Source organism: Arachis hypogaea, chromosome 1, assembly GCF_003086295.3.
Source record: "Arachis hypogaea cultivar Tifrunner chromosome 1, arahy.Tifrunner.gnm2.J5K5, whole genome shotgun sequence".
NCBI lineage: Eukaryota > Viridiplantae > Streptophyta > Magnoliopsida > Fabales > Fabaceae > Arachis > Arachis hypogaea.
Window position 1 is genome coordinate 100,029,764 of NC_092036.1, and position 27,920 is coordinate 100,057,683.

General features: G+C 33.4%; 3 protein-coding genes across 3 annotated transcripts; all 3 read right to left on the minus strand.

Annotated features, from left to right (window-relative positions):
• Nucleotides 1–12,032: 12,032 nt before the first annotated feature.
• LOC112702877 (pathogenesis-related protein 2-like) lies at nucleotides 12,033–12,912 on the minus strand. Its single transcript, XM_025754099.3, has 2 exons — nucleotides 12,618–12,912; nucleotides 12,033–12,530 (listed from the first exon to the last, which is right to left on the minus strand). Exons 1-2 carry the CDS (start codon nucleotides 12,793–12,795, stop codon nucleotides 12,235–12,237), a joined length of 474 nt encoding a protein of 157 aa, XP_025609884.1. The 5' UTR covers nucleotides 12,796–12,912; the 3' UTR covers nucleotides 12,033–12,234.
• Nucleotides 12,913–17,447: 4,535 nt separating this feature from the next.
• Nucleotides 17,448–18,210, minus strand: LOC112702889 (pathogenesis-related protein 2-like). Its single transcript, XM_025754120.2, has 2 exons — nucleotides 17,937–18,210; nucleotides 17,448–17,849 (listed from the first exon to the last, which is right to left on the minus strand). Exons 1-2 carry the CDS (start codon nucleotides 18,112–18,114, stop codon nucleotides 17,554–17,556), a joined length of 474 nt encoding a protein of 157 aa, XP_025609905.1. The 5' UTR covers nucleotides 18,115–18,210; the 3' UTR covers nucleotides 17,448–17,553.
• A 2,579-nt stretch (nucleotides 18,211–20,789) lies between these two features.
• LOC112702884 (pathogenesis-related protein 2-like) lies at nucleotides 20,790–22,308 on the minus strand. The gene is made up of 2 exons (XM_025754111.2): nucleotides 21,367–22,308; nucleotides 20,790–21,275 (listed from the first exon to the last, which is right to left on the minus strand). Exons 1-2 carry the CDS (start codon nucleotides 21,542–21,544, stop codon nucleotides 20,980–20,982), a joined length of 474 nt encoding a protein of 157 aa, XP_025609896.1. The 5' UTR covers nucleotides 21,545–22,308; the 3' UTR covers nucleotides 20,790–20,979.
• Between the last annotated feature and the right edge of the window lie 5,612 nt (nucleotides 22,309–27,920).

Here is a 27,920-nt window from a genome sequence, read left to right on the forward strand (position 1 = left end):
ATTACCACTGGATCATCGTGCCCAGAGATTATTCCTTGCCCATCTTCTTTTGTGAACGAAATGGCCTGGTAGACTCGCTTGAGGTGTCTCTTGCGGGAGGACTTGGTGAGTCCCCCTCCTGCAAACCCTCCTGAGATCATATGTATGTGTCTCTCCGGGGTCTGTGGTGGTGGGTCTCTTTTGTCCACATCGTCTCGTTTTCTCTTTCCATTACCGTCCGACCTTTCTATGAGATATTTGTCAAGCCGGCCTTCTTTAGCCAGCTTTTCTATCACATTTTTAAGGTCGTAACAGTCATTTGTTGAGTGACCATATATCTTATGGTACTCACAGTAGTCGCTGCGACTCCCCCCTTTTTTATTTTTAATGGGCCTGGGAGGTGGCAGCCTTTCAGTATTGCAAATCTCTCTGTATACATCCACTAATCGAGACCGAGTTCTTCCTTCTTCTTGGGCTCCCTCTCCCTCTCTTTTGTTGAAGGAAGATGCCCAGGTCGCCAACTCGAATCTCTCAGTCTAGCATTTTCCTCCATGTTGATGTACTTTTCAGCTCTTTCCTGTATATCACTTAAGGAGGTGGGGTGTCTTTTAGATATGGACTGTGAGAAGGGACCTTCTCTAAACCCATTGACTAACCCCATTATGACTGCCTCGGTGGGCAGGTCTTGGATTTCTAAACATGCTTTGTTGAACCTTTCCATATAGGCTCGTAAGGATTCTCCGACCTCCTGCTTTATTCCCAGGAGGCTTGGCGCATGTTTTACTTTGTCCTTTTGGATAGAGAACGTCATCAAGAACTTTCTTGAGAGGTCTTCAAAACTGGTGACTGACCTCGGAGGGAGGCTATCGAACCACTTCATCGCTGCGTTCGACAGGGTAGTCGGAAAAGCTTTGCATCGTGTAGCGTCAGAAGCATCAGCCAGATACATCCGACTTTTGAAATTGCTTAAGTGATGCTTTGGATCTGTGGTTCCGTCATGGAGGTCCATATCGGGGCTTTTGAAGTTCCTCGGGACTTTTGCCCTCATTATGTTCTCGCTGAAGGGATCCTCCCCTCCTGGGGGGCGACTCTTCTCGATCATCGCGGGAGTTCCGACCTTTGAGGGAGGATTCCAACTTCAAAAGTTTTCTTTCTAACTCTTTTCGTCGTTACATCTCCTCTTTTAGGTTCTTTTCCGTCTCCCTTTGTCGCTCACGTTCCTGTTCCAACTGTTTCAGGCGACTTTGGTGGACATAGACTAATCCCATGAGTTCAGTTGCATGGGATGGTCCGTCTTTTTCCGATTCGCGCCCTTCTGAGGAATTCACCTTCGGATTTTTGACTCCGGAGATAACCTCTCTATGCTGATCGTTGGTTCCCTGGTGGAGGGTCAGGTATGCGTCATTGTTTCCGGTATCCAAATTCTCTTGTTCAGAATATGATTCCACATGACCCTCTTCGGGGGATCTGTCCGCCATCACTGGTTGATCTCTCGGGTCCCCGACAATGGCGCCAATGTTACGATGGGTAACCGGAGGTTAATAGATTGGACTGTGTTGGTTGGCCTAATCGTCTGAAAGAGGAGGCCTGAGAGTGGGTTGACAGTCCAAGGGCTCCGTCCGACTTGTTTGTAAGAGAAGAGGGGGTGGTACCTGCAAAGACACTCCGATGCCAAAGTCAGCAAGGGGAGCAAAACAGGTTTAGAGAGTATTGGGCTTCTGGTGATACCTGAGGAGTGTCAGTGTATTTATAGGGGTGAACCCATAACCACCGTTGGAGTAGTTTCACCTTTTAAGGGGAATAACCGTCCCTTTATCTTAGGGAAGTTGAGATATGGCTCTTGGAAGTGGTTAGAGAGATTCTAGGGACAGTTATCCTCTTGAGGGAGGGTTTATCTGCCAGCTAATCCTCGTTCCCGACTTCTTTAGAGCAAGTCGTGCTGATCACCGACTTCGTGGAGTCTGGTTTGGTGTTAGGCGAGGCTCAACCCTTTGGGTTGGGCTTTTTTACTTGGATCCTGAGCCTTAGCGTTGGGTCAGGGTATGAACAAAAATGTATGTATTTATTAACCTAAACAAAATTATATGCTCAAGATCAAAATTTATGTATGTTAACCTGAATAAAATATTATTTTAGATACCAAAAATGTGTTAATTAATTGATTAAAAAAAAAATTTCTCACATCATTTTTTTCTTTTTAGATACTATTGCCAATGGAAGTGATTTAATATTATCATTATTTTATCCCATTTTCGAACTTAGATAGATACGTGGCTGAAGACTATCAATCGTTGTCAAAGATGGCGATTCGGCAGCTTTCAAATTCAAAGGAGGTGTTCTCTTCCATTAATATTGAATGTTTACGCATACTTGATGAAATAAATTATAGTGAAGTATTCCACGGATGAAAAACAAGAAACAGAATGCATGCAATGCCATCTAAAGTGGATGAAAGATTTCTAGACGCCCTTCTAGAACTCCCATTTTTTCACATTAAGAAAAAAAATTTGACAGGGGTTTATATGTGAATTTTTAGAATTGTAATTTTTGGCTATTTTCAAAAATACAAGGGATAATTTCTCATGTCCAAAAAAAAAAAGGGATAATCTCTAAAAAGCAAAAAAAATGACAATTTGTAAATGTTTTCTTTATTTTTCAGGTATCTAGAAATTATCGGAAGCATTTTGTGTTGGTAAAGATTTATATATAGTTGTTTTTATGTAAAATTATTAGTCAACTTTATATGAATATAATTGCACATAAATTTTCATTTTCTGTATTTCTTTAAAATTCTCCGTTCCTTTTTAAACATAACAGTAGAGGCGTTTTTACCCTTTTTTTTTTCTAATTGGTTTTAAACGGTTGGGTGTTTTTAGTTTTTTATTTTTTATTTTTTATTTTTTTCAAAACACAAAACAGTGCTGCAAATTGTGTTTGTTAAAAACAAAATATAAAAAACAAAATCACTATGAGAGATTTGTGTTTTTTAAAAAATATTATAAAATATATAATTTTCTGGTTAAACATCATTTTTGTTATCATAATAAAAATAATTTATGCATCATACACACTTTTTTTATAGTATTTACTGTGCTATAATGGAGGAACGAGGTATAAAAATCAAGAAGTATTTAACCCAAATGAAAAGTGGACACAGAATAAAATGGTAGTTTTGGTTCGGAGATAGAAAAACGAGTCCGAACAGGTTCTCTCTCAGTCTCGACAGTTTTTTTAGTCTATAATGTGATATAAGAACTTCCTTACCTTGATTTTTTAAAGATAAATTGTGCTGTCAGTATATTCGAAGAAGTGATGATTTTAGGTAGTTATGGTCATGATGAAATGAAGAGTGATGGTTTTAGGAAATTTGGACTAACTACTGTAGTTTAAAATGGGAAAGCAAGTACAACAAAGGTGTTCTTGCAAATAATAAAATTAATAAAATAAAAGATAAAATATAATTTTCGTTTTTGAAATTTGTCAAAAATTTTAAAAATATTTTTAAATTTTATTTTATTTTAATTTTGTCTTAAAGATTTTTTATTTGTATTAAATATGTTCTTGACAACTAAATTTTCAAAAATTTAGAATTAATTCATCAATAATATATAACAATTATCTCTGATTTGTTTGTACTGATGATTATTTTTGTAAAATTGTTGTTGAATTAATCTTAAACTTTTTGAAAAATTAGCCGTCAAGAATATATTTGATACAAATAAAAATTTTTTAGAATAAAATTAAAACAAAATAAAACTTAAAAATATTTATACTTTATTCTAAAATAAAATTTAATTAATCACATTATGTAAGTTCTGAAATGCTTCAATTTATAAAGAACTAAATTAGGAATGGCAAAAATCTCCAGCAGGGCGGGTATCCGCGGGGATTTACCCGTCACGGGGCGGATATGGGGACGATTTTGTACCCGCGGGGACGGGGGACGGGGCTCCGTATATTAAACGGGGCGGGGGCGGGGATAGAGGTCCCCGCCCCGTGGAGACCCGTTTAAACTCCGTTTATGTAAAAAGACTAAAATACCCTATTTGTGTGTACTATGATTTTGTTAAGCATTTGTTATAATTATTGAATTAAGTTAAATATAATTTATATGATTATAATTAAGCATTTGTTATCATCTTCATTATCTTTATTTGCTTTTTCTATTATAATTACTGTGATTTGGATAAGCATTTGTTATAATTATTCTAAAATTTTTATTATTTTACTGATTTTGAATTTTTGGTTAAGCATTTGAGTGCTATACATGTAATTCATAATATTAAAGTAGATATTGATGTAAGTAAAATACTAAATTATATACAATACACTATTTTTTAAATTTTTTTCTAATTTTTTTCAATTTTTATTATTTTTTTATAAAAATCCGCGGAGACCCGAGTCCCCGGCGGATATGGGGCCCCGTTACCCGTCACGGGGATGGGGTGGGGACGGGGACGGATAATGAAGGCGGGGGCGGGGGACGGGGGGCATGTCCCCGCCCCCATGGGGACCCGTTGCCATCCCTAAACTAAATATAGAAATAGAACGATGATTTTGCTTGCTTCTACATCAAGATCAATTAATGGGGATGCAAAATAAAAATAAAAAATAAAAAAACAAAGAAAGGGGAAGGGCATGTAACATCATTGAGAACAGGGTTTATCACAAATCGTGTCTCATATCAATTTTCAAGTTTGTTCTGCTGGTATAGTAAGGTCTTGTATGTTGCCAGTGGCGGCTGCCTAGGGTGGACGGGCGTTTTCCAATAGGATTGAAAACTCGATCTCAAGTTTAATCTATGATGCACTGACTTTGGAGATATTGTGAATTAATGTGTTTGAGTTTATTTTAGAAATATAATAAATGTTGTTGCTCACAAATAAATATATTATATTAGAGAGCAACTCCATCTAGTGAAGTTTTGCATTAACTCTCTCAAATACTTTGCCTACAAATAAAGAGAGTCTTATTACTCATGAGCAACTACACCTTATTATAAGAGGTGCCCAATAGAGTTGTTTAGTGTTCTGCTAGAACTTTTACTTTTAACAGAATTTGATTTCTGTTATTAACATTGCTCTCCAGCGTTACAGTAATCACTCATAATCTTTTAATCTGAATTTCAAACAACTTTTTGGCCGGCTGATCCTCATGGTAGATGACAACATAAGACATAGGAGAAAGTCCAAAAAAAAAGTAGAAATACATGCTTGCAACAATAGTTTACTCGACAAGCTGTTTATTTATAAGCCCTTTTCCAAAGGTACTATAGACAGTGCTCTCAGAGCAATATGGCGTCACCCTGACAGATTCAGAACTGTAGAAAAAGGAGGTAATTATTTTCAGTTCTTCTTTGATAAAAAGTTAGATGTAAAAAGAATAGAAAGAGGATTCTATTGACTCTTTAAAGATTTTATCCTCCATGTTCAAAGATGGACAGAAGAGGAGACTCGAATTTCTAGCTTTTCAGTTTGGGCCCAATTTTGGGGTCTGCCAAAATGCTACAAAATCATTGAGGTTGGTAGGAGGATTGGAAAAAACATTGGTGAAGTGATGGATGTGGGTTTCTTTGACATGAAGGGGAAGGAATCCAGAATTGTGAAGGCAAAGGTGATGATTTCAGGAGATAATTTGGTGAAAGATAGTTTCAATATCATTGGCCCGAATAATAAAACTATTGAAATTGGAGTGCGGTATGAGAGAATAGGTACTGTATGCATTTATTGTGCACACATTGGACATGAGGTTAAAACGTGTCACTTTTTTTATAGAAGACTCGCTGCAGGAGATTACAAAACAAAATGTTATAGGTGAATGGGTGAAGGCAGACCAGGTTGGGATTAGAGTGACACTGAAGGAGAGAAGCTCAGAAGAAACAACAAATAAGACCTCTGAACACTACTCAACTCCAAGAAAAAAACCACTCCCAGCTTGCTTTAGATAGCTTTTCGAAATTGAACATGGGAGAGAAAAATTCGAAAAAGATAGATAACTCAGTGCCAAATATGGAGAATGAAAAGACAGAGAACAATGTGAATGCAGAAGTAACAAACCTTTCTATTACAAATTCTGGTTTGAAAACTCAAAAAGAAGAGGCTATTGTTGAAGATGTCATGCGATTGAAAAATCAAGATGTAGAAGTGAAGATAAGAGGGCCAGGTAAATTGCTTTCAATTAAGACACTGGCTAGACAGAATTTGAAAAAAAATCACCTATAATCAGGTTCAAAAAAGAGAGCCTCTAAGGAAGATATGGGAGGAGATGCGAAGAAATTCTCTCCTAATAGAGAAGAGACCATTGGAATGATGGTGGAGGGTGCCAACCTTCAATTGGCACCCAAAGAGATATGAAGGTCCTGAGTTGGAATTGTCGGGGCCTGGGGAGACCCCTGACAATCCAGAACTTGAAAGGGATCTGCCGACCCCACTCTCCCGAAATTGTGTTAATTTGTGAAACTAAAAACCAATTTCGACAGGTTGAGAGGAAGATAGGAGGTTGTGGCTTTAATGAATGGAGTTTAGTGAATTCGAATGGTACCGCTGGAGGTTTGGCACTAGCTTGGAGGGAAGGAACAGAAGTGGAAGTGATTTGAAAAAAAGTCTACTTCATTGCAGCAAAAGTTACATATTTAGCAATTAATAAGATATAGGTGTTGGTTGGTGTGCACTTGAGTAGCCTAGAACAAACTAGACTGTTACAGTTCAATGAATTTTCTTCTATAATCAACCAGATGCAAGAGGAGGTAGTGGTGATAGGTGATTTTAACGTTATTGTAAACCAACAAGAAAAGGAGGGAGGTAGCGACAAATCTCCTTCCTCTATTGTTGTGTTTACTGACTTTATTGATGGAAATGCACTTGTTGATTTAGGTATGGTTGGGAGACCATTTACATGGACAAATAGAAGAAGGGGTCAAGAGCTTATCAAAGAACGCATTCACAGGGGGCTGGCAAAAGAAGAGTGGCTGAATTTTTATCCTTCAGCAACAATTCATAGACTCTCTGAGAACGGCTCTGACCATGCCCCCCTCCTTTTAGACACTAATCCAATTATAGAGAAATCTAAAAGGAGGTTTAAATTTCAAGAGAGATGGTGTAGTCAAGTGGATGCTAAAGATATCATTACAAGGGCTTGGAGGATGGAAGTAGAGGGTTCGATTATGTTTATTTTGGCACAAAAACTAAAAATCTGTAGGTATAAACTAGTGGAGTGGCAGCACCAATGCAAGTCAAACTCAAGAAAAGAAATTGAAGTGTTGCGGGAAGCAGGAGTTAATGGTGGGAAAATAACTGATGAGCTAGAGAGGAAAGTCGAGTCGGCTTACGATAAAGAAAAAAGTTACTGGAGAGAGAAATCTCGTATTAAGTGGCTACAAGCAGGTGACAGAAATACTAAATTCTTCCATCGAAGTGTTCAATCTAGAAACTGGAATAATAAAATCTGGAGACTAGAGAGGACTGATGGTGGAGTAGCTACAACTCATGATGGGATTGCTTTAGTGGTTGAAGAGTATTTTAAGAAGATTTTCTCTACTTCAGAAACTACTGATCCGAATCCGATGTTTGAAGATTTTGTGCCTAAAGTGACGAACTCTATGAATAGAAGATTATTAAGGCCGGTGTCGAGGGAGAAAATTAAGTGGGCAACCTTTAGCGTTCACCCACAAAGTGCACCAGGAGAAGACGGATTTACAGCCAAATTTTTTCAATTCTACTGGAATATTGTGAGAGAAGATGTCACTCGGACAGTCAGGAGTTTTTTTATTAGTGGAAGAATTCTTAAGAGTTTCAACCATACCCATATTTGCTTGATTTTAAAAGTCCCAAATGCCAGTAATATGACTCATGTGAGACCTATAAGCCTTTCTTCCATTATTTACAAGATTATTTCTAAAGTGTTGGTTCATAAGCTACAAGATATTATGAACAAATTAATCAACCCCAATCAAAGTACTTTTTTAAGGGGAAGGCTAATTTCTGATAATATCCTTATAGCCCATAAATGTATGCATTACTTGAAAAATAAGAAGAAAGGCTTAGAGACTGAGATGGTTATAAAATTGGATATGAGCAAGGCATATGATAGAGTTGAATAGCATTTCTTATGGTTTATGATGGATAAGTTGGGCTTTCATTCTAGATGGATTGATTGGGTTCGCGAGGTGGTGACTACAGTTTCTTACTCTGTTGTTGTGGAAGGTCAACCCTTCGGCTTTTTTAAGCCAAATAGAGGCATCCAACAAGGTGACCATCTATCTCCATATTTATTCCTATTTTGTGCACAAGGATTATCTTTTTTGCTACACAAGACAGAGCAAAACAGTCTCATTGAAGGTATTCAGATCAATCGAAAAAGTCCTGCTGTTAATCATCTTTTATTCGCTGATGACTCTATACTTTTTTGCAAGGCTAACACTCGATCTTGTGATCATATTTTGGAACTTCTAGAGACTTATGAGGAGTTTAGCGGTCAAAAAGTTAATTTAGATAAATCAGCTATCTTTTTCAGTAATAACACTCCTGCTGATATCCGAATCTCTCTTGCTAACCAGCTGCATATTAGACACATAGGAGCTCAAGACAAGTATCTTGAGCTACCTTCTATTGTCCAAGACTCTAAAAAGGCCACTTTTGGGTTAAGGAGAAAGTTAGGAAGAAAGTGCAAGGGTGAAAAAGACGTCTTTTGTCATTGGTTGAAAGACATGTACTTATCAAGGCAGTGAGAGAAGCAGTGTTTATTTATTCGTTATGTTGCTTCAAGCTCCCAGATACTCTTATTAAAGAGATTCACAATATTTTAGCTCATTTTTGGTGGGGTCAAAAGGGTTCATAACGAAAAATGACTTGGGTTAGCTGGGATACTATGACGAGAGCTAAGAAAGAAGGTGGTTTGGGATTTAAAGATTTAGGACCTCAGAACCTAGCTCTATTGGTAAAACAGTACTGGAGAATAGTCAAACAACCCCAATCTTTACTATCCAGAATGCTCAGAGGAAAATATTTTAGATACAGTAATGTAATGCAAGATGAGATCGGAATATTACCTTCTTGGGGTGGCAGAGTATTCTTGAGGGTCAAAAAGTGATAGAGAAGGGTCTCCGTTGAAAAGTTGGAACCATTGATAACATCAAAATTTTTGGAGATCCTTAGGTTTCTCCTCCATATCCATACTATGTTCTTCCCTCTGAAGCTAATTCTGTACCAACTCAGCCTCTATTTCGGGTCCGTAATTTGATGCTACCATATGAAACCAAAATTTAATTGAACATAATTTTTCAGAAGCGACGAGACGAAGAATTCTTGCAACCAATATTGGTGATGGAGAAGATGAGATCATTTGGTCTTTTAATAAGAATGAAAAATATCAAGTGTCTTTAGAATACCAAATAGCTTACCTTTTCTACCATTTACCCATAGACCTGTGCCCTGAAATGATGAGAAACAAGGAATTATAGAGTGATCTATGGAAGATGGGTCTTCCCCCTAAAATTCAATTTTTCTTATGGAGATCCCTTCATGGCTCAATCCCGGTAATGCAAGCCCTCCACCATCATATAACCTCTATCCATCCTATGTGCCGGTGCTGCAACAAAGAAAAAGAGTCCATAAATCATTACTTTTTCGATGCCCAATTTCAAAAGAAACATGGAAAAAATGTAACTTACAGGAGGTCCTTGATGCTGGAAAAAAGGAACACTTTCATCAAGCTTGGAACCACATAAATGGATCCTCTCTATTTTTTTTAACACTTGAGAGAATAAAGTGTGATCTCTCACCTTTAATTCTACAAGTGATACCAAAATTAAATAAGAGAGAGAGCAATAAAGGGTGAGATCCTACATTGGATACTATCTAGTTTTTTTCACTGGAGAGGATCCACTCCTTGGAACCACCTCAAATTGTTTTTCCAGTTAAGGGTTAATGGTGCTCACCTCCTCCATCTTACGGCTATTGTTTGCTGGTGAGTCTGGAATGCTCGTAATCGCCATGTATTTGAGAAAGAATCTCCATCATCGGATTCCATCGCTGCATCTGCATTCAAGCTTCTTCAAGAACTTGTTGCAATTCCACATTGAAGTGCTATTTCCTATTTTAAATTAAGTATTTCTTACTCTTTTGAGTATGTTTGGGAGAACCCCAATTCTGTTTGTACTAGTCTAATAGTTGGACTTTTTTTGTAATTCTATTTCTAATGAATAAAATTCTTTGTCTTTGGAAATAAAAAAAACTACACCTTATTATAAATACTTTAAATAGTTCCATGCATAAGATGGAACTCTTTGCGAGAGATCCATCAAATCTTTTGCCCTAATTCGAAGCCTCATTCTTGATTTTGAAAACGAGCAAGTATCGACTCTACTTTATTTAAGTTAAGTTTGTTTACAAACATGAGACACTGAAATAGAAACATAGAGACATAAAATTATGTTTAGCATATGAGATAAAATAGAGACATTGTGTCTAAAGATACTAAATTAGTTATTTTGTATTTATCCTGACAAGAAAGATATAAAAATATTAACAAAAAACATAACTTATTTTTTTTATTATTAATTTTTTATAATATATTTTTTATTATTATATTTTTTCTCAAATTTTTTGGATGAAAATAAATTAAATTTTAATAGTTTATTATAATTTATCATCAAATAAAATACAAAAACACTAATTTTTATATTTTTATTTTTTGTGTCCTGTTTTCAGTATCTTATCTTATATTATTCTCAAAATCAAATGCTGCCTTAGAGTTGATCGTTTAGTTCTCTTCTCCTCCAACTCCAAGGTAAAGCTTCACCTTTCTCATCCTTTTCATACCCCCATTTCACTTTACTTAAGAATTCATAATAATGTTTCATAATAATGGACAACGGATGCGTTTTTGGGAGGATGTTTGGCTTCTTGGTGGACCTTTAAAGGATCGGTTTCCGAGGCTCTTCTCTATTTCAAACCAAGGGGGATCTGTTATAGAGGACTGTGGATTTTGGGATGGGATTGAGTGGATTTGGAACTTCCAATGGAGGAGGGAGCTCTTTCAATGGGAGTTGGAACTACTGAGTTAATTGCATGAAGCCCTGAGACCTGTAAATCTAGTGCATAACAAAGAGGATAGAGTGGTGTGAAAATTTGATAGGCAAGGTATTTTTTCAACTAACTCATGTATGCAGGTGGTACAGGAGGAATTGTTCTCAGAGGAGGTAACCAGTTTCAATTTTACTAGGACTATTTGGAAAGGCTTGGTTCCACCAAGAGTGGAGCTGTTTGCTTGGTTTGTGCTGATAGGTTGAGTGAATACAAAGAAAAGGTTAAGCCGGCTTGGTATTATCACTCAGGAAGATTGTGCATGTGTGTTATGTAATAATGATATGGAACATATACATCACTTGTTTCTAGGATGCACTTTTGCTTGGCAGGTGTGGAGTGCTTGGATTTCAGCTTTTGGTCGACAATGGACTTGTCCGGGTTCAATGAAAAAGCACTTTTTAAGTTGGACAGAAGAACCGGAGAGTAAAAAAATTCAAAAGCAGTGGTTGAAGTGTTTCTGTGCGATTTTCTGGAACATTTGGCTGGAAAGGAATAGGAGGATATTCCAAAATACAAGTAAAGGCATTGAAGAAATTATCAACATGACCTTCATCAGTGCTAAAGAGTGGAGTGGTGTGGATCCCTTTAGTTGTTGATGGCTATGCCGGAAATGACTTGGAGACCGTATTCATGTTGTTTGTAGTTAGATTAGTTGTTGTTGGCTAGCTCTATTTGCTCCACCTTGTGTTGAGCTCTTGCTTCAAAAAAAAAAATGTTTTATTACTTTTATAATTGCCGTATAGTTGTTTGGTAAAGAAAGAAACTTGATTCAGCTATTGCATTTTGTTGTCATTTAAGGAGAGAAGTAGAAGTGAAATTTATTTTAAATTTTTAGCAATAAAATTTAATCAAATTATACATTACAGATCATTTTAAACAATTTAAAAATATTAAAAATAAAAAATATATTTTATCTTAGAAAGTAAATAAGCTATTGAGAAAAACTAAAATGATATTTGTATACCATAATAATCATTCAAATTTCTTTGATATATATATATTAAATTTTATTGATATGAACTATGAAGCCCAGACAAAGCTACAGCAAAAAAACAAAGAAAAGCAACACTTATTTTTCTTATTACATAGAAAAAACCAATTACTTGAAGCATGCGCACACACAAACATGCTCAAAAGAAAACAACTGCTTATGAACATGGAGCAAAGTGTTCTAATATTGAGTAGGGTTGGCCAAGACGTAACCCTCAATAGCCTTGAAGAGAGCTTCGCCCTTGGCCTTACCCTTCTTCATGTCTTCCTCCTCTGGCTTCGCTTCTCCTTTGGAGTGGAACTTCACACTCAGCTTCCCGATGGATCCTCCGTTGGGTCCTTGTACCAGCTTTGTCTCAAATGTTATCTTCTCCGCTGTGGGAGGCAGAGCCACTCCTCCAACCACGCTGTAGTTGTATGCATAGTTAGCCTCATCTATTGCCTCCACCTTGTGCAAGATAAACTTGGTTTCTCCATCTGCATATATATCATTATTATTATTACAATTCACAACACATAATTATCACATATATAGTATGTCTACTGAATTGAATAGTTACTGACCTTCGACAATGGTGAGTTTCTTGATGGTTCCAGGACCACCGTTTCCCTCGACGATTTCAACACTCTTGACGTCATCAATAATCTTAGGGGTGATGGAATCGGCATCCTTCATAGCATTGTAAAGCTTGGCGGGGGGCAGGGGGGAGGTGATTTCATCCTCGAATGTGAAGACGGCCATGATTGTGAATTAAGAAGCTAAGGGAAGGAATGAAAGGAATGAGAAGTAGTCAGTTAATAAGTGAGGTTGGCTTTTTAGTGTGCGGTTGATGAGCGAGGAATGGCTTTTATTTATAGGCATATAATGGGGTCATGGGTATTGGAGATGGGATTGTGTGTATGTGAAGGTGCTGACATACTGCTACCACCGCTATGTTGGGTGGTCTTTGATTTTTATTTTTCTTCTAAATATTATTTTCAGTTTAACTAGGTATCCTTTAAAAGTTGTACAATATTCAGTCTTTTATTACAATAATTTAAAAAAAATAAAACAAACATATCTAAAAATTTTAAATAGATTTAGTGTCTTTTTAAAATTAAATACACATTCAAAATACAAACTAAATAAAATTGAAATTTAAAATTTAAATTTAAATTTTAAATTTCTATTTTAAATTTAATATACTTAATTATTAATATATTATAATTACAATTTAAATACACATCCAAAAATCAAATTAGTTATAATTCAAAATTTTGAATTTAAAATTTTAAAATAAATCTTAAACCGTTTTAAAATTTTGGATGTGTTTCAAATATGTTTTGTATATAAGTCAATAATTCTAGATGTGTAATAAATGAAAAATAACCAATATTTACAAACATACATTTTAATAATTTTAAAAGCATTAATGTTCAAATAAGTAACATAAAATTCAACAAATAATAAAAAAATGAGAAATATTAGATGAATTTTATCGAATAAGATATAAAAAAAATTAATTTTATATTTAATGTTTAAATTTAAATTTTTGATTTATGATTTTGGATGTGTTTTAGAAATATTTTTTGTATCACTTAATAATTTTAGATGTGTTACAATTGAAAACAAAATCGAATTTTTACAAACAAGCATTTTAATACTTTTAAAAGCATTAATATTAAAATAAGTAACGAAAAAATCTAAGTATTAAAAAAAGAGAAATATTAGATGAGTTTTTCTCGAATAAGATATAAAAAATTAATTTTATTTTTAATGTTTAAATTTAAATTTTAGATTTATAATTTTTGATGTGTTTTAAAAATATTTTATGTATAATTTAATAATTTTAGATGTATTACAATTGAAAAAAATTAATTTTTACAAACATACATTTTAATAATTTTAAAAGCGTTAATATTCAAATAAGCAATGAAAAAATTCAAAAAAAAAATAAAAGAAAGAAAGAAAGAAAGAAAAAAATAAAGAAGAAGAAAAGAATATTGATATATACACTGATTATTTATTATTTAATTCAAATATTAATATAATCTTATTAAAATAATGATGAATGAGTTTTGAGTTAGTATGTAAGTCACTCGAAATAGAAACAAAATAGCACGACTCGTCTAATAATAATAATAATAATAATAATAATAATAATAAAATGTTAAATATGAAATAATAAATTTACCTGTAGAGAAATAATACTCTTCTATGAAAATTTTTGTAAAGAAAAGAGAAGAAAAAAAAAGAACGTACACAAGAGAGGGGAGGGGGACGTGCAAATAAATAAAAAACTAATAAAATAACTATTTTATGAAGTAGGTAGGAAGTTAGAGAAATTCTAGTATTTGAAATTTAAATTAATTTTAATTACAACATGTTTAGCTACAAATTAGGAATGTCTTTTAACTAAAATTTATTTAAATAATATTATTTAAATTTAAAGGCTGAATAAAGGCTGAATTTTAAAAGACACATAGCATTTTCCCAATTATTTTAGAGAAAATTAATAGTTGAGAATTATTACATAGTTTAATAAATTTTATTAAATTATTATTAAATAATTTTTAATTATTAATTTTAGATAAATATTTATACTTCTATTCATAATTTTTTTCTTTCTAGATACTATATATTGCCGTTGGAAGTAATTTAATATCAGCATTATTTTATCCCATTTTCGAACTTAGATAGATAGATACACTTGGCTGAAGAATATCAATCGTTGTCAAAGATGGCGATTCGGAAGCATTCAAATTCAAAGAAGGCGTTCTCTTCCATTAATATTGAATGTTCACGCATGCATGATGAATAAATTTCTAGTGAAGTATTGAACGGACGCACGACTAGAAACAGAATGCATGCGGTGGCATTTAAATTTTAAAGTGGATGAAAATTCATAGACACCCTTCTGGAACTCCCATTTTTCATATTATGTTTATTAGTCGCATAGAAAGAAAAAAAAGTTTAGTTAACATGTGTCTTATAAAAAAGTTGATGATTTCAATATCTATGTCACGAAATTTTAATTGATAATATTTATAAATAGTGCATCTGATTCAAATACTTTGTCATACATTTTGTACCTTTTTTTATTATTATTATTTTCTCTCTTTCACAATAAAACAACATTCGTACCGGCTTATAAATCGGTTTATCCACTATATATCACACATCAAACAATGCACTAAATCAAATGCTTATTTAACCGATTTATACGTCTAATACAAATAATTGTAATTTTAAAATATCTGCAGCCAATTTATTTTATTGTAACACATATCAAAAATCGAAATTTCAAATCCTTTTTCTATAATTTGTTTCGGAAGAAATCAACGAATTATTCAATATGTAAAAATACTTAAGTCACACCCCCCAAAGGCAACCAAACAAAAAGTCCGATCCATACAAATAATCTATAACTCGAAGATCTCGAGCTTTTTGGTAGAGCTCGACCTTAGATCAGATATACAAATCGACCTGTACCAACAAATACTTCGACCAAAGTAACAGAGGAGGAAAATAACTAGCATAGGGGATGCACTAAATGAACCGGAAAAAAGATAGCAATAGATTGAAAGCACAACAGAACACTCAAATGTCAAATATCATGGGACGAGATGTACACAACAAATTCAGTTATCAATTAGTTCGAGAACAACTATATATGCTCTAACAATTATTATCTCTCTACATTTTATAGTCTTCATGAGTCTATGACAAATAATCTTTTTTTGTTATTGCTATATCGATTTTTGAAAGCTAATAAAACTCTTATTTTAGAAGAACTACAAACACACAAAAATAAATCGACAGTTATGAGTCGGGATCAATTTAAATAAACCGACGCCTATAAGTCAAAATCACTTTCAACAAACCGTCAACTATAAATTGGAGTTACTAATAAACCAGCAACTATAAATTGGAATCAATACAAACCAGCTGACACCTATAAATCAAAATTACTCCATACAAATCGGCATTTACAAGTCGAAATCAGTCAAAGCAAGCCGACACGTGTAACTCGAACTCAATCCAACAAACAATCAACTATGAGCTCATCTAAAAATACACCAATATAAGCAACACCTTTTTTAATGACAAGCTTCACCAACTTTATTTTTAAAATTATCAAGTTGATTTTAGGGGCTAATCCTCATATTTCCGAGTTAAAATACAAACCGTATCTCTTTCATATCCTACCAAATTATAACTCAATTTTCATAAAAACTCAACCTAATTCTTTTAAAAATAATTAAACAGGTCAAACTTTGGAGCTCATCATATTATCATTATTCATAATAACTTAGTTCTATTTTATTTAATTTAATTTAGACTATTCTTTCTAACATGGCTAGTATTTTTTAAGTACAACAAGTTGAGCTTTGGGCTATTATTATTACCACGAATTTGATTTATAGGTCAAAAACTCAACAGGTCTTATTGAAAAATATCACATGTTAAGTTTGGGGATTGTGATCCATTAGTTATAACTCGGCCTAGTTATACCTATAAATCAGAATCCGAATAAAATAAATAAAATATGATCTTCTTCAGTTAGAGAGATTCTCACTATAATAGAACTATTTTGAAACAGATTGAGAATGGTTATTAAAATATTAGAAAAATATTTCAACTACTGCAAAGAGGTAATACTTTATAAATATAAAACTTTAAGTACGTAAAAGGTATACTATTCATTCTGAATAACATTATACTCATCTCTTATTTTATTTATTTGAATGTTGGAGTGTATTTTTAGGTATTTAATGTCAACATTTCTCTTAAAATCGATGTATACTTCTTTTATTTCAGGCAAAGAAAAACTCTCAGAATATACCTCAAGCTAGACTTATTATGGAAGAACAAGGTATAATAAAAGAAATTAAAAATGAACCTCCTTTCCATTTTCGAGTTTTCTCTTAGAAGTTAGAACTGAAGAGTTTACCCTATTTTTTAATCTTGATTACTTATCAGGAGTGCATGATCATACGACTTACAGCATTAATTTGATTATTTTATTCAAGGTATACTTTGGATTTAACCAAATTATAATGACCGATCATGTATATTCTATTTAAATATTGCTATATCAATATAGTTGATGTGGATGGGAGTGAACAACGCTAAGACAATGCAGTACCGTGATAGTGTGAGAGTAGTGATGAGGGAAGTATTATTGCAATTGGGTGGGTATGTGGTGAGTGGAAGATGGTGTTGTGATGGTAACGATATAGTGAGATAGCCTACTTCAGCAATAATAAAATGAGAAATGTGGCATTACAGTTGCTAATGATATGTGCAATGGAATGATGAGGTAAAGAATTGAAGAGAGGTAGGCACTTTAATAAAAATTTTATAATTATTTTCATGTAAATTTTTTTTTTGTAATATTAGATTTTGATATATTATATAAAAAGAAAAAATTTTAAGAGTGAGTATTTTTATTAAAATTTAGTTAACTAGTATTTAATTATAAAAAATGTGAAAAGATCTTATATTATTAAAAGTGTTCTAATATTGAGCAGGGTTGGCCAAGACGTAACCCTCAATAGCCTTGAAGAGAGCTTCACCCTTGGCCTTACCTTTCTTCATGTCTTCCTCCTCTGGCTTCGCATCTCCTTTGGAGTGGAACTTCACACTCAGCTTCCCTATGGATCCTCCGTTGGGTCCTTCAACCAGCTTTGTCTCAAATGTTATCTTCTCCGCCGTGGGAGGCAGAGCCACTCCTCCAACAACGCTGTAGTTGTATGCATAGTTAGCCTCATCTATTGCCTCCACCTTGTGCAAGATAAACTTGGTTTCTCCATCTGCATATATATCATTATTATTATTACAATTCACAACACATAATTATCACATATATAGTATGTCTACTGAATTGAATAGTTACTGACCTTCGACAATGGTGAGTTTCTTGATGGTTCCAGGACCACCGTTTCCCTCGACGATTTCAACACTCTTGACGTCATCAATAATCTTAGGGGTGAGAGAGTCGGCATCCTTCATAGCATTGTAAAGCTTAGCAGGGGGTAGGGTGGAGGTGATTTCATCCTCGAAAGTGAAGACGGCCATGATTGTGAATTAAGAAGCTAAGGGAAGGAATGAGAAGTAGATGGTAAGAAGTGAGGTTAAATTAGTTTTGTAGTGTGTGTGTGGTTGATGAAGAGAGGAATGGGTTCTATTTATAGGCATAGAATGGGGTCATGAGGAATGAGGATGAGATGGTGTGTATGTGAACTTATGAACGTGCTGACTCATTGCTACGCCGGTCATGTTATTCGTTGATTTTTCATTTTTCTTTCCATTGCTGCTTGGCTGAAGAATATTAATTATTGTTGGAGACTGGTTTAATTTAAGCTTTAAATTGTCAAACATTGCTATCTCGGAAGCATTGAAATTCAAAGAAGGCGTTCTGTTCCGTTAATATTGAATGTTTACGCATACTTGATGAAATAAATTATAGTGCAAGTATTGAACACAAAACTAGAAGCAGAGCAGAATGCAATTGCATTTCAAGTTGATCAAAATTTATAGACGACGCCCTTCTAGAATTTCCATTATTTAGTAATGCTAGTGAGATAATAAAAAAGGCCTAAATTTTTAAATAAAAAATTAGTTCAGACAATCTAAATTTTTAAATAAAACAAGTTTAAATAACTAAACTTTTATTATTTTTCAAACATTATTGTTTTCATATTAGGTATGTGTATCATTTTCATTCATATACTTTTGTTTATTAAGTATAAAACATGCCTATGACTAGGAATAATAATAATAATAAAAAAATTGTCTTCAATGTTAGGAAGAAAAAAGACTAATACTTTGAACAAATTTAATATTTGTTCTGTTCTTGTATTAATCATGTGATGGATGTATATATTGACTTTAAAAAAGTTGAGCTTATTTTCTTTTTTTTTTTTTTTGGAAATGAGTTATATTTTGTTTTTAAAAAGCACAGAGAGCTGCGATAGGTACTTACAAAACTATTCTAATACTTAAGTGAATAAGTTGAATATTTTTTTATGATTTATAATGAAAGGAATTAGCGGATTCCACCTAGTGGAACAAAATTTTATTGTTGTTGTATAATGAAAGGAATTAAAAACGGACCTCCATCCTTTCTATTTTTGAGTTTTTTCTTATAGATGATGAGTTACCCTTTTTTCAATCTTCAGCTGTTCATCTAGAAATCAATAATTATAATGAAGGCGATAAGTTATTTATCCATTATCGACTTACTGATTTTCTTTTGTTCTTTTCTTATATAATGTTCATCCATCTTTTTAAGAAAAAAATCATGTAATTTTGTTTATTGCACAACTGTCAAGAACCTTGGAATTTAAAGTAATTTAAAGATAATATCAATATATAATCCTTACTTAATAAAGAGAGATGATAGAATTAAGTGGCATTTTTTTATGATTTATGAGTTGGAGAGGATGAATTTTAGTGAAAAATATTTTTTTTTTAATTTGGGAGTTAGTATTTATTATCTTTTATTTTATTTTTGTGAAAGGTTAACTTTTTAGTTATTTTAAATAATTCCATTAGACAAACAATGAAAATTGTAAGCAATGTAAATAATAGACTACATCTCAAGTCCACTAAACATAAATAAACCTAATTAATTTAAACTTTAAAATTAAAATTAACTTTTTTTTTAATTTATTGTTTACGTTATTCAAAGAAAACATTTTCCTCTACTTTCTCTATTTTAAATTAACTAGGAAATTTTAACTTTATTTCTTTTTAACTTGTACAAAAGAATTTTTTTTATACCACACAGCTACACAAGACAGAACAAAACAAATCAAGGTATTTAAATCATCAATAGAAGATATCCATCAGTAATGAACCACTTATTCTTTTCAGATGACTAAATTCTTTTCCGTAAGGCCTCTTCAAAATTCTTTCATAACATCCTCTTTATGCTCCTGCAGTATGAAAACATAAATAGCAAGAAAGTGAATCTACAAAAATAAGCAATATTCTTTAGCAATAACACCCCCTTGAACTCGGGAAATATGTGGCTGAGATTATGAATATAGACTACATAGGAGCTCAAGATAACTACTTCGGACCACTATAACTTGTGCAACGATAAAAAAAAGATTACCTTTGGCGTAAGTAAAGAAAAAATCCAGAAGAAAGCACAATATTAGAAGAGAAAAATCTCCTGTTAGCTGGAGGAAGAAATGTGCTAATTAAGACAGTGGATAAAGCAATTCCCATACAAACATTGTCTGACTTCCTATTAGATGATATCCATCATATTCTGAACCAATTTTAGTGGAGTTAAAAAGGAGATGAGAGAAGAATGACTTGGATCAATTGAGAGACCCTAAGAAAGACTAAAGCGAGAGGTAGGCTCCGTTTCAAGGACCTGAGGGCACACAAGTTTATCTTAATGCCATGACTAGTACAATTTGGATTTGGTAATTTTTTAAATTCAATGTTGATAGACCACTTTAATTTGATATATCAATGTAACAGAAAAAAAATGGAAAACCGATCACATCATCATCGTTATTATTACTAGTGTCGCCTGTGGACAGATTATAATACATATATAACACTACTTTGGGTTTATAATTTTTTATCCAACCAGAAACCGAATTTGATAATTATACTAATTAATACTATACTTTGATAGTAAAATCTAAATATAAACTATTGATATAAAATGGGATAAAATATGACTTTTGAGCAAATAAGTTACTGAGTAAAAAGATATTTAGATGGTATGATAATCATTCAAATTTCTTAGATATTAAATTTTATTGATATATATGAAGCCCAGACAAAGCTACAGCAAAAAAATAAAGAAAGCAACACTTATTTTTCTTATTACATAGAAAAAACCAATTACTTGAAGCATGCGCACACACAAACATGCTCAAAAGAAAGCAAGTGCATATCAAGATGGAGCAAAGTGTTCTAATATTGAGTAGGGTTGGCCAAAACGTAACCCTCAATAGCCTTGAAGAGAGCTTCGCCCTTGGCCTTACCCTTCTTCATGTCTTCCTCCTCTGGCTTCGCTTCTCCTTTCGAGTGGAACTTCACACTCAGCTTCCCGATGGATCCTCCGTTGGGTCCTTCTACCAGCTTCGTCTCAAATGTTATCTTCTCCGCCGTGGGAGGCAGCGCCACTCCTCCAACCACGCTGTAGTTGTATGCATAGTTAGCCTCATCTATTGCCTCCACTTTGTGTAAGATAAACTTGGTTTCTCCATCTGCATATATATCATTATTATTATTACAATTTACAACACATAATTATCACACATATAGTATGTATGTATACTGAATTGAATAGTTACTGACCCTCGACAATGGTGAGTTTCTTGATGGTTCCAGGACCACCGTTTCCCTCAACGATTTCAACACTCTTGACGTCATCAATAATCTTAGGGGTGATGGAATCGGCATCCTTCATAGCATTGTAAAGCTTGGCAGGGGGCAGGGTGGAGGTGATTTCATCCTCGAAAGTGAAGACGGCCATGATTGTGAATTAAGAAGCTAAGGGAAGGAATGAGAAGTAGATAGTAATAAGTGAGGTTAGCTTTGTAGTGTGTGGTTGATGAAGAGAGGAGTGGGTTCTATTTATAGGCATAAAATGGGGTGATGGGAATTGAGGATGGGATGGTGTGTATGTGAATGTGAAGTTATGAACGTGCTGACTCATTGTCAAACATTGCTATTTCGTAAGCATTGAAATTCAAAGAAGGCGTTCTGTTCCGTTAACATTGAATGTTTACGCATACTTGATGAAATAAATTATAGTGAAATATTGAACGCAAAACCAGATGCAGAATGCAGTGGCATTTCAAGTTAGATCAAAATGTATAGACGCCATGCTCTTCTAGAACTCCCAATTTTTTAAGGTAAGTTAGTGAGATAATAAAAATATTTAAATTTTTAAATAAAAAATAAATTTAAATAATTTAAATTTATTAAATAAAATAAATTTAGTCTATTTGAATTAATTTTTTATTATTTTTAAATATTATTTTTAGATGTGTATTATTTTCATTCTACACACACCATATATTTTTATAATTTGTAGTCATCAATTAATTATCATTAGTATTTTTTATAGTGTGATATTATATTTAATAATATAAAATTACTCATTTTTCTTTTACTGATAAAGTGTTGGTCTCTTAAGAGTAAAGTATTATTTTTGTCCCCGACGTCTGACGTAAGTCCTAAAGTTATCCCTAACGTTTCAATCCTCCTATTTAAATTCCTAACGTTTCAAAACTGACTCAATATTGTCCTGCCGTTAGGGATCCGTTAACAGAATTGACGGCGGGGCAAAATTGAGACGATTTTAAAACGTTAGGGACTTAGATAGGACGAAAACATTGGAGACAAAAATGATACGTAGAAATAAATTTTAATTTTATCATTCAATAATATCAATTTTTTACTATATATAGTATTCAATTATTTTTAAACCACATCTAAGTAAATTACACTTAATCATATTACTTTCATTTTAAATATATTTTTTTATAATTTTACTCTTAAAGATTTTTAGTTATCATGAAAAAAATAATATATATACAACAAAATATAAATTATACATTTTGTCTCTAATATATCAAAATTCTTTAAAATTATAAAAATAAATTTAATTAAAATGAAAGTAATGTGATTAAGTGTAATTTATTTAGATGTAATTAAAAAATAATTGAATACTATGTACAGTAAAAAATTAATATTATTGAAAGATAAAATTAAATTAAAATTTATTTTTATTTATCGTTTTGGTCACTAACATTTTCGTCCTATTTAAGTCCCTAACGTTTCAAAATCGTCTCAATTTTGTCCCGCCGTCAATTCTGTTAACGGATCCGTAACAGCAGGACAACATTGAGTCAATTTTAAAACACTAGGAACTTAAAAAAGACGATTAAAACGATAGAAATAACTTTAGGACTTACCCCAAACGTTGGAGACAAAAACGATACTTTACTCTTTTCTGTAATAATAATAATAATAATAATAATAATAATAATAATAATAATAATAATAAATTTGTCATGCTAGATGTTGGAACCAGGAATCAAAAACTACTTGAAGATCATCAATAGTATTAAAATATTTTTTTAATATAGATGAATAATTAAATATGTTTTTAAATTATTTATTAATTTATATTTTAAAATTATAAAATTAAATAGTTTAATTAATTTAAAAAGATCATTTTTGTTTAATAAGAAAAAAAGGTATTTATGTCTTTTTATAAAATTAAATAAAAAAATTATTTTTATTTTTATTATATTATAAGGGTGTTTCAGTAAAAATAGTGATATGATATATATATTTTTAAAAAAACATTAGATGCTGAAATAGAAAATAAATTTCACATGTCATATTGTTATTTGGCCACATTTTTAAAGTATCAGTATATATAATTTTATGATCGTACCATAATAAAAACCTTTAAAAAAATACCACCACCACTCCAATATTAAAAAAGTTTTTCTTACAATATCCAAATATATAAAAAATTATAGAAAACGACTTAAAGTTTAAGTTATATAAAAAAAATGATTGTATATTTATCAAAATAAAAAGTTCGACACTTTCTATAATAATAATCTTATTCTGTGTTTTATGTCCATACATGTTAATTAATTAAATTTTAAAATAAAAAAGAGTTAAAAAAGACAAAGAAAGATGTTTGTTGTAATGTAAAGACTTTGACTTAAAAAAGAATTCATTGTCGACTTGCTGGTAGTTTTGTTGAATTATTGAAACTGCTTCTATTTTGTTTTATTTTGCTATTCTGTTGAATTACTTTTAAGTTTTGAAGTGATTTAGTATGATTTATCGAGTGTTGGAGGTTTTGGATCAAGTCAACAACCAGCAAGTCAACAACAATGAAATAAACAAGTCAACAACCAGCAGCAATCCATCAAATATACGTTATTGGCTCCTATTTTGTGCTTTATTGTCATCAAAATGCAGTGAAGAGGATTTGCATATCTCTGGATGCATTTTATACATGTCATGATAAAAAAAAATCAAGAAAATGATTCAGCTTTCATCATAAAACAGGACAATGTAAAATTATAGTCATCTTTACCTTACAAAAAAAAGTCATAAATTAGAACAACACTAAAATTAAAATAACATAAATTAGAACACCAAACCACAAACTCAAATTAAATAATTAAAACAGAGAACACTATGAACTTAGATAATAAAAATAAGAACACAGAACAAATTTTCAGACAGAAATGTTCAAACAGAACCACAAATTGCCAAAGCTGCAAGAACAAATTAAAAAGAACAGAACCAAAAATCCGAAATCAAAAATCATATAGCAAAATAAAAATAGGACTAATTATTAAAACAGAACAAAGAACAACTAATTAGATAAAAAAAATTAAAACAAATAATTTACCTGAAAACTAAGAGGCATCCCCATTCTAGATGCAGTGGAATGGCTACTGCGATGACTACAACAACGCAAGGACGACAGTGGCTACGAACTCGCGAAGGACGACGAACGACGGCTCTGGTGCATGGAGGACGACGGGGAGAGAGAACTGCTACGACAAAGGGAGAAGGAGAGAAAAGAGTCGCACCGCCGCGATGGTGCTGTCCGACGGCATTGAAAGCGGGGAAGGGGGAGGAGTTTTCGGCGCTGAGAGGTGGTGAGAGCTTAAAGGATTGGATACTAGAGAGAGGCTAAGCGGAGTTAGGGTTATTGGTGGGAGGGGATGGGATGCGCAATTCGGCGGGGCTGAGAGGGGCTACTGGGAGGGGCTGGGAGGCGCTGTTCGGCGGGGATGGAAGGGGCTGGAGGCTCTGTTTTGCGGGGATGGGAGGGACTTGGTGGACGAAATTGTGATCACTATTCTTTAAGTCGTATGAAATTATTATTGTGACACCAGTTGAATTCACAACTCCGTTCAACTAACCAGCAAGTGTACTGGGTCGTCCAAGTAATAAACCTTACGTGAGTAAGGGTCGATCCCACATAGATTGTTGGTATGAAGCAAGCTATGGTCACCTTGTAAATCTCAGTTAGGCAGATTAAATCCGTTTATGGGTTTTCGAAAATAAAAATAAGAAAATAGAAATAATAAAAGGGATAGAATACTCATGCAAATTCATTGGTGGGAATTTCAGATAAGCGAATGGAGATACTGTATGGCTCAAGGACGCCTGCTCTCCCATTGCTTCAACTCAATCCTTCTTACTCCTTTCCATGGCAAGCTGTATGTAGGGCATCACCGTTGTCAATGGCTACATCCCATCCTCTCAGTGAAAACGTTCCTATGCTCTGTCACAGCACGGCTAATCATCTGTCGGTTCTCAATCAGGTTGGAATAGAATCCCTTGATTCTTTTGCGCTTGTCATCACGCCCAGCCTTCAGGAGTTTGAAGCTCGTCACAGTCATTCAATCATAGAGTCCTACTCGGAATACCACAGACAAGGTTTAGACCTTCCGGATCCTCATGAATGCCGCCATCTATCTAACTTATACCACGAAGATTCTGTTGGGGAATCTAAGAGATACACATTCAAGCTCTTGTTGCATGTAGAACGGAAGTGGTTGTCAATCACGTGCGTTCATAAGTGAAAATGATGATGAGGGTTACTTATCATCACATTCATCATGTTCTTGGGTACGAATGAATATCTTGGAATAAGAATAATAGGGATTTGAATAAAAGACAATAGAATTGCATTAATACTTGAGGTACAGCAGAGCTCCACACCCTTAATCTATGGTGTGCAGAAACTCCACCGTTGAAAATACATAAGTAAAAGGTTCAGGCATGGCCGAATGGCCAGCCCCCATGATCTGAGAACTAATCGTCCCAAGATGTCTAATACACTAGTAAAAAGTCCTATTTATAATAAACTAGCTACTAGGGTTTACATGAGTAAGTAATTGATGCATAAATCCACTTCCGGGGCCCACTTGGTGTATGCTTGGGCTGAGCTTGATCTATCCACGAGCTGAGGCTTTTCTTGGAGTTGAACTCCAAGTTATAACGTGTTTTGGGCGTTCAACTCCGGATCATGACGTGTTTCTGGCGTTTAACTCCAGACAGCAGCATGTACTTGGCGTTCAACGCCAAGTTACGTCATCAATTTCCGAATAAAGTATGGACTATTATATATTGCTGGAAAGCTCTAGATGTCTAGTTTCCAACGCCGTTGAGAGCGCGCCATTTGGAGTTTTGTAGCTCCAGAAAATCCATTTTGAGTGCAGGGAGGTCAGATTCCGACAGCATCAGCAGTCCTTTTGTCAGCCTTTTTCAGAGTTTTGCTCAAGTCCCTCAATTTCAGCCAGAAATTACCTGAAATCACAGAAAAACACACAAACTCATAGTAAAGTCCAGAAATGTGAATTTAACATAAAAACTAATGAAAACATCCCTAAAAGTAGCTTGAACTTACTAAAAACTACCTAAAAACAATGTCAAAAAGCGTATAAATTATCCGCTCATCACAACACCAAACTTAAATTGTTGCTTGTCCCCAAGAAACTGAAAATCAAATAGGATAAAAAGAAGAGAATATACTATAAATTTCAAAATATCAATGAATATTAATTATAATTAGATGAGCGGGACTTGTAGCTTTTTGCTTCTGAACAATTTTGGCATCTCACTTTTTCCTTTGAAGTTCAGAGTGATTGGCGTCTCTGGGAATTCAAAGTTCAGATAGTGTTATTGACTTTCCTAGTTAAGCATGTTGATTCTTGAACACAGCTACTTATGAGTCTTGGCCGTGGCCCTAAGCATTTTGTTTTCCAGTATTACCACCGGATACACAAATGCCACAGACACATGATTGGGTGAACCTTTTCTGATTGTGACTCAGCTTTGCTAGAGTCCCCAGTTAGAGGTGTCCAGAGCTCTTAAGCACACTCTTTTTGCTTTGGATCACGACTTTAACCACTCAGTCTCAAGATTTTCACTTGGACCTTCGTGACACAAGCACATGGTTAGGGACAGCTTGATTTGGCTGCTTAGGCCTGGAGTTTATTTCCTTGGGCCCTCCTATCCATTGATGCTCAAAGCCTTGGATCTTTTTTACCCTTGCCTTTTGGTTTTAAGGGCTATTGGCTTTTTCTGCTTGCTTTTTCTTTTTCTTTCTATTTTTTTTCGCCACTTTTTTTTTTCACAAGCTTTTGCTTTTTCACTGCTTTTTCTTGCTTCAAGAATAAATTTCATGATTTTTCAGATCATCAATAACATTTCTCTTTGTTCATCATTCTTTCAAGAGCCAATAATTTTAACATTCATAAACAACAAGATTAAAAATATGCACTGTTCAAGCATTCATTCAGAAAATAAAAAGTATTGTCACCACATCAATATAATTAAATTAAATTCAAGGATAAATTCGAAATTCATGTACTTCTTGTTCTTTTGAATTAAAACATTTTTCATTTAAGAGGGGTGAAGGATTAATGGATTTATTCATAACTTTAAGACATAGTTACTAACTACTAATGATCATGTAATAAAGACACAAGTATAGATAAACATATAAAAAAACGAAAAGCAGAAGAAAAATTTAAGAACAAGGAATGAGTCCACCTTAGTGAGAGTGGCGCCTTCTTGAAGGACCATTGATGTCCTTGAGCTCTACTATGTCTCTGAATTGTTGTAATTTAGTTTCTCTTAGTTTCCTCTTCAAAGTCCTTTCAGGTTCTGGATCAGCTTTCAACAAGAATGCCTTTTTCCTTATTCCTGCTCATATGAAAGAGAAGAGGAAAATAAAAGGAAGAGGAATCCTCTATGTCATAGTAAAAAGGATCCTTATTATTAGTAGAAGAAGAAAGGGGATAATGGAAGGAAAGGATGAATAGTCTGTATAAAGAGTAAGGATAGGGGAG